General features: G+C 47.5%; 1 protein-coding gene and 1 long non-coding RNA gene across 3 annotated transcripts in view; one reads left to right on the top strand and one right to left on the bottom strand.

Moving 5' to 3' along the window:
* The window catches only part of Gm30400 (predicted gene, 30400), a 20,456-nt gene extending 10,836 nt beyond the window's left edge, over window positions 1–9,620 (bottom strand). Inside the window, exon 1 of the long non-coding RNA NR_155762.1 lies at window positions 9,462–9,620. This is a non-coding gene — a long non-coding RNA (predicted gene, 30400). The remainder of the gene's footprint in view (window positions 1–9,461) is intronic.
* Ccdc105 (coiled-coil domain containing 105) overlaps window positions 1–9,826 on the top strand; it is a 40,879-nt gene extending 31,053 nt beyond the window's left edge. The window contains exons 1-7 of one of the 2 annotated variants that reach the window (NM_027630.1): window positions 3,683–4,345; window positions 6,105–6,209; window positions 7,425–7,623; window positions 7,938–8,104; window positions 8,212–8,307; window positions 8,386–8,499; window positions 9,453–9,826. In NM_027630.1, the coding sequence (NP_081906.1) occupies window positions 3,776–4,345; window positions 6,105–6,209; window positions 7,425–7,623; window positions 7,938–8,104; window positions 8,212–8,307; window positions 8,386–8,499; window positions 9,453–9,701 (1,500 nt within the window). In that variant the 5' untranslated portion in view covers window positions 3,683–3,775 and the 3' untranslated portion in view covers window positions 9,702–9,826. Of the gene's footprint in view, window positions 1–3,682; window positions 4,346–6,104; window positions 6,210–7,424; window positions 7,624–7,937; window positions 8,105–8,211; window positions 8,308–8,385; window positions 8,500–9,452 lie in introns of those variants that run through there. The other variant, XM_030245277.1, reaches the window with a different exon arrangement.
* The last annotated feature ends 2,638 nt before the right edge of the window (window positions 9,827–12,464 follow it).

Here is a 12,464-nt window from a genome sequence, read left to right as displayed (position 1 = left end):
AAAAAAAAAAAATCAAAGAAAGAGAAATTTTTCATGAGCTCAGCTTCCCTGTTATGTCTGGAAGGCACTGTTTATCCGTAAAAATCCTGGTCCTTAGGCTTTTTCTTAAACACATGTACATACAAGCAACACTAAATGGATTGAAGAGAGGAGAGAGAGAGCCAGAGAAAGCAGGAGAATGAGAGAGAGAGAGAGAGAGAGAGAGAGAGAGAGAGAATTTAAGAAGTCATGAATTTGAGAGGGAGTGTGGGAGGATTTGAAAGGGGGATAGGGAGGGTTGGAAATCATGTAAGTACAGCATTCATGTATGAAATTCTCAAAACTAAAATATTAAAATTAAAAAGAAGCAAGAGCGTAAGACATGGAAGAAGCGAAGGATAGCCGCTGAGTACAGAATGAGCTGCCTCTCAGAAACCCTCGCAGCAGCTCCTGCCTTTGGAAGAACTTATTCATATGCACATTCAGTGAAAAAATATATCAATTTATGGAGCTGGGAAGACAACTAAGTGGGAAGGAGTGCTAACTTACTTCTCTTGCTGAGTTCTCACAGTGCCCTCTTCTGGCCTCTGCGAGCACTGCATGTGCATGCCCAAATTCATGCACATAATTAAAAATGAATTAAAGAACTAGTCAAGATCACACGAGATCACACATTTATCCCTTCCAAGGACAATGCCCAAGTGCTCTTACTACATTAGACTAGAATCCACTTCTTGAAGTGTCTTCTACTGCCACACTAAAGACTAAGCTTAGAAGCTTAGGGACATACTGCAGCCAATCTAGCAAATACTAAACACTCAGGTAAATTTTAAAATATTCAGGGAAAGAGAGCCAGTCAAAGAACACAGGCCCTGGGTCAAAACTACCTAACACATCGGAGAAATCCAAAAATGAGGAGGAGGCTGAAGTTCTGTGATTGGAGCTGAAGTTAGAGGTAAAAGGCGAATTAGTTCACATGGAAGCAGGTTGGGGGTGGGGGGCAGGTATTGTTTTGTTTTGTTTTGTTGTTTTTTGTTTCGTTGTGTTTTTTACTTATTTGCATGTGTTTTTTCTTTACTGTGTCTGGTTTGATTTTTGGTTTTGGTTTTGTATTTGAGTGTTTTATTTGGCCATGGTAGCAGCTTAGGCTTTAGGGGTTTGTTTTGTTTTGTTTTTTAATTCTCTTTACATTCCAATATCACGCCCCCATCTTCTCCCAGTCCCCCCCCCCCAAAACTCCTCCCCCAATCCCCTCCGCTTCTCCTCTAAGAAGGAAGAGTGGCCCCCTGGGTATCACAACCACCTACCTCCCACTTACCCCTCCCACTCCTTCACTCCCCACCCTACTCCCTAACCCCTCCCACCCACCCATCCACCCCAGCACATCAGTCACAGAAGGACTAGGCATATTCTCTCACTGAGGCCAGATAAGGCAGCCCAGGTAGGGGAATAGGATTCACAGGCAGACAACAAATACAGGAACAGTCCCTGCTCCAATTTGGGGGGTGGGGGAGACCTGTATGAAGACCAAGCTGTACATCTGCTACATATGTGTGGGAGACGTAGGTCCAGTCCATGCTTGCTCTTTGGTTTGTGGTTCAGTCTCTGGGATCCTCTAAGGGTCCAGGTTAATTGACTCTGTTGGTCTTCCTCTGGAGTTCCTGTCCTCTCAGCTCCCTCAATCCTTCCCCCAACTCTTTCACAAGACTCCCCAAGCTCCATCTAATGTTTGGCTATGGGTCTCTGAGTGTTTCCATTGGCTACTGGGTGGAACCTCTCAGAGGAGAGTTATGTGAGGCTCCTGTCTGCAAGCATAACAAAGCATCATAAATAGTGTCAGAGATTGATGCTTTCCCATGGGGTGGGTCTCAATTTGTGCCAGGCATTGGTTGGCCATTCCCTCTGTCTCCGCTCTATCTTTGCCCTGTGCATTTTGTAGGCAGGACACATTTTAGGTAGAAGGTTTTGTGAGTGGATTGTTGTCCTTGTTCCTCAACTGTGATTCCTGCCTGACTACAGGAAGTGGCCATTTCCAGATCAATATCTCCCCCCTTGATGGGAGTTCCAACTAGAGTCATCACTGTAGCCACCTTGGAGTCTCCCTCAGTCCCAGGCCTCTGACAAGTCCTAGAGACGCCCCTCAAGCATCCACAGATGATTTCTGTTCTCTCCCCTGCTCTCCCTACACCTGATCTCCACCCCACTACCCTTCTCCACTCCCTCTCACCCAGTTCCCTCCATCCATCCACTTCTGATATCTATTTTATTTCCTATTCTGAAAAAGACTCAAGGCTTTGGTTGTTTTTCTTTGAGTCTCCGGTTGTTGATTTTTGTTGTTTAAAGCATTGGCTTGGGCCTTTTTCTTTTTTTATTTTGTAACTGTCATCTAAGAGACCATCTTTTTAGTTTTGGTAGCTTGCACTAAAAACCCTGTGCAATAGGAGAGTAAAGCTCACTGTGGTCATAGTAGAGAAAGACTCCTTTAAGATATATAAGCTGGGTTCTGAAGATCGAAATGAAGTAAACCACGAAGTCAGCAAAGGAAAATTCTATGAGAAGAAAAGAGTTCTCAATTTTGAGGTAAGAAAGAACTTAGACTGTCCTAAGAGCTGGAGAGTATTACATATTTTAATCTTTTTTACTCTATTTTAAGTGGAATTGCATTGTTTTGGTTTGTTTGTTTAAGGTGCATAAAACCTCAGGTGTCTGTCTTTAGCTAGCTCTTCCACCATTTTTGAGACAGGATCTCTCACTCCCCAGGAGGTGGCCAGGTCAACTAGTGGCCAGCCAGCCCCAGAAATCCTCATTTTAGCATACCCAGTGCTGAGATTACAATCTCACCACCGGGTCAGCCTGGCATGTTTTCATGTAGGTTCTGGAAATCAAATTCAGATGTTGTATTGTAAGGCAAGCACTTTACCAGCTGAGCCATCTTCCCAGCTTCAGAAATTGTAGTCTTTTTTTCATTTATATATTTTTATTATTTAATTCTGTGTATGGGGGGGGGGGTGATCTGTCCACATGAATGCAGTGCCCACAGAGGTCCGAGGTGTCAGATTCCCCTAGGTGTCAGTCAGTTGTAAACCATCTGATGTGGGTGATAGGAATTGAACTCAAGTTCTCAGAAGAGCTATATGTGCTCTTAACCTTACTGAGCCATCTCTCCTGCCCAGGAATTGTATTAATTCAGGTTGCTGTTGTTTGTTGGGGTTTTTTCTGGTTTTGTTGTTGTTTGTTTTTTGGGTTTTGTTTTGTTTTGTTGATTGTTCATTTCAGGAGTATAAAAACATAATTGGGAGCCAACAAGATGGCTCAGTATGATTCCGGGACCCCTCATGATGAACGAATTACTGCACAATGCCTCTCACCAGTACATACACCCTGTGGTGGTGTACACACACAAATATATGTATATGGTATTCATGTATACTTCAAAACTACTAATATTAGTACTAGTTTGTGAATTCCTTAGGATTTTCCAAATGCAAGGCTGTGTTATCTACTAGTAGATATAGGTTGGTTGACACATTTCCAAAATCAAGAGAAACAATGAGAGAGGAACTCCATAAAAGCGGCTCCCTCAAGGAATACAGTCTGAATTTCCAGGCCTAGTTCTCCATTTTGCCTTTCCCATCCCCCGCCCCTGGAACGCAATCTCCATGGTTGTCCTGGTTGCCACGGTGAGGGGAGCTCTGGGAGCACGCATTCTAGCCACCAGTAAAGAGTGGTGTGTGGTTAGGGCTGGGTGGACCCCTGTCCATTCTCCGAGGAGATCGCGGGCACTAAATAAGGAACCATGCCTGTGTTGCTCCCTTCCACCGACCCGGGCCAGGACTCGCGCGTTGGGGCTCCAGAATGGCGCCAGGCGGCCAAGGCCACGTCTCGCAAGGCACACCTTCTGACCGATCGCTGTGGGCAGGAGGCGGTGACCATGTGGCAGCCCAAGGACAGTGTACTGGACCCGAACGTGGCACACCACCTGGGCCGCGCCGCCTACATGGAACCCTGGCGCTTTCGGGTAGAGATGCTCAAAGGGGGCGGCACCCTGGAAAAGCCACCGCCCGGAGAAGGCGTCACCCTATGGAAAGGGAAGATGAAGCCCCCGGCCTGGTACGCGCGCCTACCGCTGCCTATGCACCGCGACGCGCGTGCCCAGCAAACCGCCGAGGTGGTGCACGCGCACGCACGCGGGGCGCGCCTCACCGCCGCCCGCCTGGGCCGCGCACAGCACCAGATCAATGGGCAGCTGCGGCTGCTGCTGCGCCAGCGCGAGGCCACTGACCGCAGGCTCAGCGAGGTGCGCAAGGGCCTGCTCATCAATCAGCAGAGCGTCAAGTTGCGGGGCTACCGACCTAAGTGTGAGAAGGTGCGACCCTCCCCGCCACCACACCAGAGACAGAGGTTGATGCTTCCTTCTTCAGACAGACAACACACCCTATTCTCCATCTCCAGCGAGGACACCCGCAAAATAGGGTGGCTACACCTCCAAGTTCCAAAGCCTGAGTTTCCCAAAAATTGTTACTGAAATTGAGGTCACAATCTGTGCCTCCAAGAAACCAGGTTCGGCCACCCGTCCTCTATACACCAAGTAGAACAGAAAAATTAATAGTAAAAAGCAGATAGGGTATTTAACCAATGAGAGCACTTCTCGAAGAAGGGCAAAAATATCCCTCCAGTAACCCTCTGCTGTCCATTTTCGTTGTTCTGAGAGATTAAAGTTTAAAGAGGGAGCCACACTACCCACATCTAAGCCGTTCGAGTTAAGGCGTGGCCCTGCCCATCGCTGACCTTTTGTCTAGGCTCAGTCTCTTTCGACCAAGGGTCTGGTTAGCTGTCAGTACAATGTGAAATCCCTTCTGGGATGAGAGTTTCTCCTCCACCTGGTACCAGGCCTTTTCCTTTCCCCAGGAGGAGATATCTGGGGTGAATTCCAGTTTCTTGGGGGTCTGTTAATAGTTAGATTGAAGGACTTACGTGTCTCTTTAGAATATCTTCGTTCCTGTCAGGGAACTTCCAAAAGAACAGCCCAGGTGCCTTTCCCCAATAGAAAAACTGTTTCAAATCTAAGCTATGAGGGTAGACCCCTCTCCTCGCCCCACCTCCCGCCCACCTCCCCCATCCCCACCGCAGCCCCAAGTCACACTGTATAAAAATCTTCCCAAAGAGGGAAATTCGAATCTCCAAGTTCGAATATCACATCACATCTACTCCTGCTCCAAAAAGTTCACCAGACCCACAGATTCTGCTTTGGCCAAGAGGCCATAATGCCCCAAATTCTTTCTTTTTCTTTTTCTCTTTCTTTTTCTTTTTCTTTTTCCTTTTCTTTTTCTTTTTCTTCTTCTCTTTTTCTTTTTTTGTTTCTTTGTTTTTTGTTTTTTGTTTTTCGAGACAGGGTTTCTCTGTGTAGCCCTGGCTGTCCTAGAACTCACTCTGTAGACTAGGCTGGCCTTGAACTCAGAAATCCGCCTGCATCTGCCTCCCAAGTGCTGGGATTAAAGGTGTGTGCCACCACTGCCCTGCTGATGCCCCAATTTTAAGGGAGAAACACCCTCAGACCTGGTTAAGGTCTTGAGTGCCAAGGGCACTTGATGATTTCCCAGGTCTCAAACCAAAAGAATCCACACAAAACAAAAGATAAAAGCCATCCCTGAGCTGGAGAGAGGGCTCAGTGAGTAAGAACCCTTGCTGTGTGAACGTGAGGACTTTAATTTGAAGCCTCTGAATCCACAAAAATGCCAGAAACTATGCCTTTGTACTGAGAGCGCCTTTAGCCCCATCACTAAGGACTGGAGACAGGTGATATCCCCGGAGTTCACTGGGCAAGCTGCCTTGCCCAAACAGCAAACTTTAAAATATCAGCAAACAGCTCCCTCAGCCAGTCATAGGCACACCTCCTGGAAAGATCAATTCTTCTCAGAGAGACACTTCCACTCTCCCACACATTCACCCCATCCCCCATCCCACCCATGCCTCCCCCAAAGGAACAAAACTACTCCAGCTGCAAGCTCCACAGTTCACAAAGATGTGGGAGTCCTCTCTACTCAAAAGTATGAAATCTCCCTCCAGCCTTCTCTTGAGAGTAATTCTTCCCCCCCCCCCCCACACCTTTTTTTTTTTTTTTCCAGATCCCAGACAAGGCTGACAGCTTGCTTGTCTGGGAGAAAAAGGAACTGAAGTCCATGAAGAGAAAAATGGAGAAGGACATGGAAATATCGGAGGACTTGCTCAAGGTTAGGGGGTACTTGGAGAGGGACCCCTGGATGCCTAATACACAAATGGCTCTGATCTAAACAGGGATGTCAAACTACATTGTGTGCAGTTCTGAAAAAAAAATGTCATGATAAAACTCACTGTCTAAAATTACTAGATACTAATAAAAACATTAAAAAAAAAACAGTAAGTAAATAAATAGCCCTATTCTCTTGGTACCCAACTGCTAGTCAAACCTGACTGTAGATTTCTCTTGGTAGAAATTGGATCTGACCATTTTGTCCCTGTTAGGCAAGCATCAAATCCCCACTCAGCACAATCTCTGGCACACAGTAGGGACTTGACAAGTATTAGGATTCATTTAGGGAAGACATTTTTCAAAGTGCCGTGGATTGAACACACTGAGTTACGTCACAGAATCACTTTTTATTATTTTTAATTATGTGTATATTCGAAGGGTGTGTGTGCGTTGTGCAGGTGCTCCTAAGAAACCCGTAGTGTCGATTCTTCATGGAGCTGGAATGATTGACAGCTGTGAGCTTCCCAATGTAGGTTCTCTCCTTTCACTACACGGGTGTACTGGGTATCAAACTCATGTCATCAGGATTATCTTCACCTGCTAACCTGTTTTACCAGTCCTCCGTGGGCCTTTTCTTAAAGTCAAATAGCAAATGTCTTTAGCCTTGTGTTCTGTTTGCCCTGTTATAACTACGCAAGGAGGCCAGAGCAGTTTAAAGCCACCAGTCTGGGGGTGCCCAAGAATAGGCTTACAACTGTGTCCTGATTAAAATAAATAAATAGCAGGGCAATGGTGGCACACACCTCTGATCCCAGTACTCAGAAGGCAAAGTCTGGTGAGTATGAGTTTGAGACCAGCCTAGTCTCCCAGGACAGCCACGGCTAGAGAGAAACTATGTCTCAGAAAATAATAATAAATAAATAAAAATTAAAGCAGGCTACCAGTCTGTAGGCTGTAGTTTGCCAACCCCTTCAAAAAACATGCAAAACTATTTATTATCTTGGTTCAGGGGACCAAGAGGCAAAAGGAAAATGCATGGGTGGGAGGCATGTTTGCTAGGATATATATATATATGAAAAAAAAAAGACTTCTATTTTGATGAAATTGGGCTTCAATATAACAAAGAGAGGAGTCAGCTTAGAGGCCCAAGAACTTTATGATGGGCTCAGCTCTGCCCCCTGCATCCAAGCTGACTTGTCATTTCTCTGGTCCTCAGGCTCTGGCCTCCTGCAGGGACACTCTGGACTTCTACTGTCAGGAAAGGCTGCAAGCTGTGGAACTCATGAACCAGCCACTGGACAAAGTTCTGGAGCAGGCTGGCCGCCACTCGTGGGTAGACATCACCCGACCCCCAACTCCTCGAACTCAGGGCTTGAAAACGCCTCCTCCTGACCCCATTGGCACATATACCCCAGGTGGGCACCATAGAAAGGTGTTTGCCAAAACTGCAGCTCTCTTAGCTAACTGTTACTAAAGTATACAGCCTTGCTTGGTCTCTTTCCCTGGGCACTTCCAACAGCACCCATTCATTCACAGGTTCTACTTCAAAACAAGCCAACCGAGGCACAATTTAAATTATCCTTACTTACTAGCCCTTCCGGGGGTTTCTCCCAGTCCTTCATCCATGGCCCTTCATCCCTGGTCCACCACCAGAGAGAGGGGAGAACGGGAGGAGAAACAGGAAGACAAAGAGGCCTGTGGCCCTCATGTACATTCTGTGCGTTCACAGCGTGTGCTAAGGCCTTGTTTGAAGCCAAGCGCTTGTTGATGGAGTCCAAAGACATCTTAACAGAGATGGCAAAGAATGAGGTGGACATTCAAAATCAACAACAGGAGATAAGCAACCGTGTATGCTCCTCGCTGGCACAGAAGATGCGTGAGACCTTGGAGTTGAAGGTGCCCACCCTGCCTGGCTAGGCTCCGGAGGATGGTTACTGCTGGAGTGGTTGGGGAGGGAGGGGACAGTGGCCCAGAGCGAAACCCATGTACTCCCCAATCTCCAGGAAAGAATGACCATGACTTTGGGGCTAATGAGGGGGACTATCCACCGGTGCATGAAATTCAATCAAGAGATGTACGTCACGCGGGGCATCATCAAGGTAAAAGTTTGAGGGATCGGGGACGGAGAGGAATCTGGTAGGCTCGACCTCACTGCTCACCACAACACACTTTGCCAGGGTCCTCTGTTGAAAAGGAACCTGGAGGCGCGAGAGAAACTGAACAGACCCTTGGTTCGCATGTATCAGAGACACGTGGGCACCCAGCTCCCCGAGGCTACTCGCCTTGCCCAGGTATGTTCCCTTCCACTTCCCTCCTGGGTGAGATTACATCCTGGTAAACTGCCTTCCCCAAGCATACCAGATCAAGGGAAAACTGCTCACTGCGGGTTGGCGGCCTCTGACATCAGGCTTTTCAAGTCGCTGGGCCACACCATTCATGGTTTGCCACCACCCCCTCTGCCCCCTCCCCCCCAATAGCCCTGAAACTCTTAACATAAATTGCTCAAATGTGTTCTACATTCTTGGTGCGTGTTGCTGTAAGAACATCCCTCTCTCAGCTATCTCAGCCATTTAGTGTTTGTGTTTTGTTTTTCTCGCAAACCTGGCCCAGCTTCTTACCCCTGCAACAGAGATTTATCTTCTCAACTATGCTTTTTTTGCATGAGGGACCCTTTTCGGTGCACACCTGACCCCTGTATAGAATCCTGCCCGTCTTCACGTCTACTCTATGCTCCTGCCTGTCCCAAAAAAGCTGGGTTTGGCTTGCCAGTCCCCCAGCACTGCCCACTCTCTTCCCATCATGGCTCCTCCCCTTCCCAAAATCAAACAATTTTCCCCAGCCTATCTCTCCTCGGCTTGACCCCACTCTTCCCCAAAACCGCCCAACCTCTACCAATACGGCCCCTCCCTTCTCCCCAGTACAGCTCCGCCCCACTCCAGAACAGCTCCACCTCTCCCAAACAACGGACCTCCTAGCTCTGCTTTGACCCTCCCCAGAAAGACTTTGCCTAGCTCCACTACTTTCTAAAAGCCTCACCCCTCCCCAGACCTCCCACGCCCCTCCCAAGCACGGCAACGCCCCTTCTACATCAGCCCAGATCCCCCACAGACAGGTTCTTTTAAAGCACAGTCCCTCCACTGCAAGGATCTCCTTTGCCTCCTTAGCCAGGATATGCCCCTCCCAGCTCAACCTTCTCCAAGGCTCCGCCCTTCCCCATCAAAACCTCTGCTCCCTCCTTCTCCAGGGTACTGACCTGCTGACCCGCCACAACTTGCACATGGAAAAGAATTTAAAAGAGCTCCGTACAACACACGATAACCTCGCCTGGGGCCTCAACTGCAAAAAGATAGGGCACGATGTGGACTACGATGTGGTGCGTCTGCGCCTACGCCAGCGCCACCCGCACGTGTGCTATGAGCAAGCGCAGCGCCTGGTCAACGACTGGGACCCTCCCACACCAGCGCGCAGCCAAACCAATACCGCCTCCAAGTGACCTCAGCTTGCCTTGGTCTTGTGGGGCTGGAGCGGATACCCCCAGATACATGGCCCTCCCTCTGACTAACCTTCCCTCCAAACGCCCTCTATCAGAACTATAATTAAAATATATTCTCATTATTAGCCACCGACTGTATGTCAGTCACATCGCAAAACCTAGTGTCTCCTCGCAGTCAAATTATTAGGATTTCAATCTTAGCAGCTGGTTTCAAGCTGTGTGGCCTTGGGCAAATCACTGCCCTTCTCTGACCTCAGTCTCTCAAGCCTGTAAAATGAATATAACAGCACCTATCTTAAACGATTGTGATAATGGCAGATGAGTATGTCAGTAGAAGATCTGTAGCACGGTTGCTGCCTATCGTAACATAAACTGTTGTTATTAACATCCCCATGTTACAGGTGAGGAAACTGAGGCACAGAGAAGTTAAGCCTCTTACTCAAGCTTCATTCATGGCTACAGAGCCTGCCCTCTTAGCAGAGTGCTTCCGACCTCCACTTCTGTCTTCATCCCACAAAAAGCATCAGGCCCTGAAACTAAGCAGGTTGGAGCAGTGGGCACAGCTGACATGACCACTGCCCTTGTGAAGCTCACATTCCCAGCAGCCCATGTTCTTTTCGGAGAGACCCTCGAGTGGCCCTGTTCACATCCAGCTGTAGCTCAGTTCCGCCCTATGTGCTCTGGAAACCTTGAACACCATCAAAGAACTCTACTATCTGTTGTCCCTAGATACCAGGGCCTGAGATACACAGACAAAGAGGGGAGGGTGATTTTTGCAGTCTCACTTAGAATCTAAATCCATGGATTCAACCAGTGTCAACTTTAAAAGAGTCTCAGGACCCCTGGGGCTCGGACTTCTACATCAGCACCTGTCAGGCTCTTCCTGAAACCAATCTGGAAGGGATACACTCAGCCTAAGGGAATTGTGGGAAGTTTTTGTTTGCTTGCTTGCCATTTAATTATGCATACTTGTATTGGGAGGTCTGTGTGCAGTTGACCCCAGAGGCCAGAAGATGGCATCAGATCCCTAGAGCTGGAGTTATAGGGTGTTGTGATGCTGGGAGCTGAGCACTGAATCCCTACCCTCTGCCAAGAGCAGTACACACTCTTAACCACAAAGTCATCTCTCTAGCCCTCAATGCAAGGGAACTTAGTAAAGAAATGATGGTTGATCCTCACCAATCAGATTCCATATTTGTGCATGCCCTTCCTTGATAAGAGAAATTTGGTAATCAATGCTGATGTTTGTGAGATCATTTGCAGACAGTCACCAAGCGCTGAAAGTTTCCAGCCATTCTGACTCCACAGGCTCCTCTAGCAGGAACCAAGCAGGAGAGGCCCTTCCTCCTTGCTGCAGCATCCTAATTGAGAACACGTGTCCTCCTGGCAGTATATGTAGTGCCCCTGGTTTTGTACTTCTCAGGCTTTTGGTTAATGGTTACATTGTGTCAGATGCCCTCCAGTGCTTAGAGTGCTGAAACACTGTCCAAGGTCTCTGACACAAAAACGTCATGATGTGTCTTTAAAAAAAAAAAATACTGCAAGGTGTGTTGTCACAGGTCTGTCATCCAGCATTTGGGTGGGGGCAGGAGGATCAAGAGTTCAAGAGTACAGATTTATCCTCAGTTACACAGTAAGCCCAAGGTCAGCTAGGGCTATAAGAAACCTTCCCTTGAAAGAAAGAAAGAAAAAGAAAGGGGGGGCTGGGTTAATCAAAACATTTCTACCACCCCCTGTAAGGCCCAGAAAACACCGCAGAACACAGGATGGGAAGACTGTAAGAGTCAGAAGATGAGGTAAAGGGTTAGGGAATGCAATCACCAGGATAAGACAGTTGTCATGAACTCATACCAGCTGAGGCAGCCCGCATCTGAACCTATGCAAGACTAAGCCTGTCAACAGTCAGATATGAATCAGGGAGGGACTCATAGCACCCTACTCCTCCCTGATGAATAGTAGCTACTGATATATTCCTGGAGAAGGGGAGTCGGTGGCTTAAATGGAGTGCCCATTGATCAACCCACCAGGCTCCAGTGGATACATCTAATCCAGTGGTCACACAGATGTCCCTGGTTAAACTCAGTGGGTAACAAAACAAAAAGACATCAATCCACAAAGGCAATTGATAGGGGTGGGAGGGAGATGTAGGGTGGGTGGCTGGGTGGGTGACCAGAATGTATCATATACATGGATAAGATTGTCAAAGACAAAGGTGTCTCAATCAGGAAACTGAGGGCCCGAGTTCGGATCCCCAGCACCCAAATCACAGCCAGGCCTGTCAACTGAGTCTGTATCCTCAGAGCTGCATCTTCAAAGCTTATTGATCAATCTGTCTAACCAATCTGTATCAAAAATAAGATGCAGAGTGATAAAGGAAGCCATCTGATATCAACCTCTAGCCTCCATATACACACATGTGTGCATGAACCAATTATGTGTAAGCACAAGTACACACACAAAGCTTCATGTCCTATAAGCTTCATTCAGGCATGCATTACAATGTTGTTTACTATAAACATGTCAACAATATCCAAGTCCTAAATAAACTGCCTTTAAATAGAAGCTGAAAACAAGGTTGGGTGTGAATTATTTGATCAAGCTGTAGTCAGAAGTTTCATTTCCCAAAGGAACCGTGATTCCGCGCCACCGATTCCGTGCTCACAGGGGTTTTCTGAAGCATAGCTAAGATCCCTAATGACTGTGTTTACAAAGATGTGGGTTGTAAGCCAGAAGAAAGCCCATGACAGGGTGACCTGCTGTTAA

This window comes from Mus musculus, chromosome 10, assembly GCF_000001635.26.
Source record: "Mus musculus strain C57BL/6J chromosome 10, GRCm38.p6 C57BL/6J".
Taxonomy (NCBI): Eukaryota; Metazoa; Chordata; class Mammalia; order Rodentia; family Muridae; genus Mus; species Mus musculus.
Note: the sequence above shows the minus strand (reverse complement) of the source record. Positions and strands in the feature narration are given on the sequence as shown.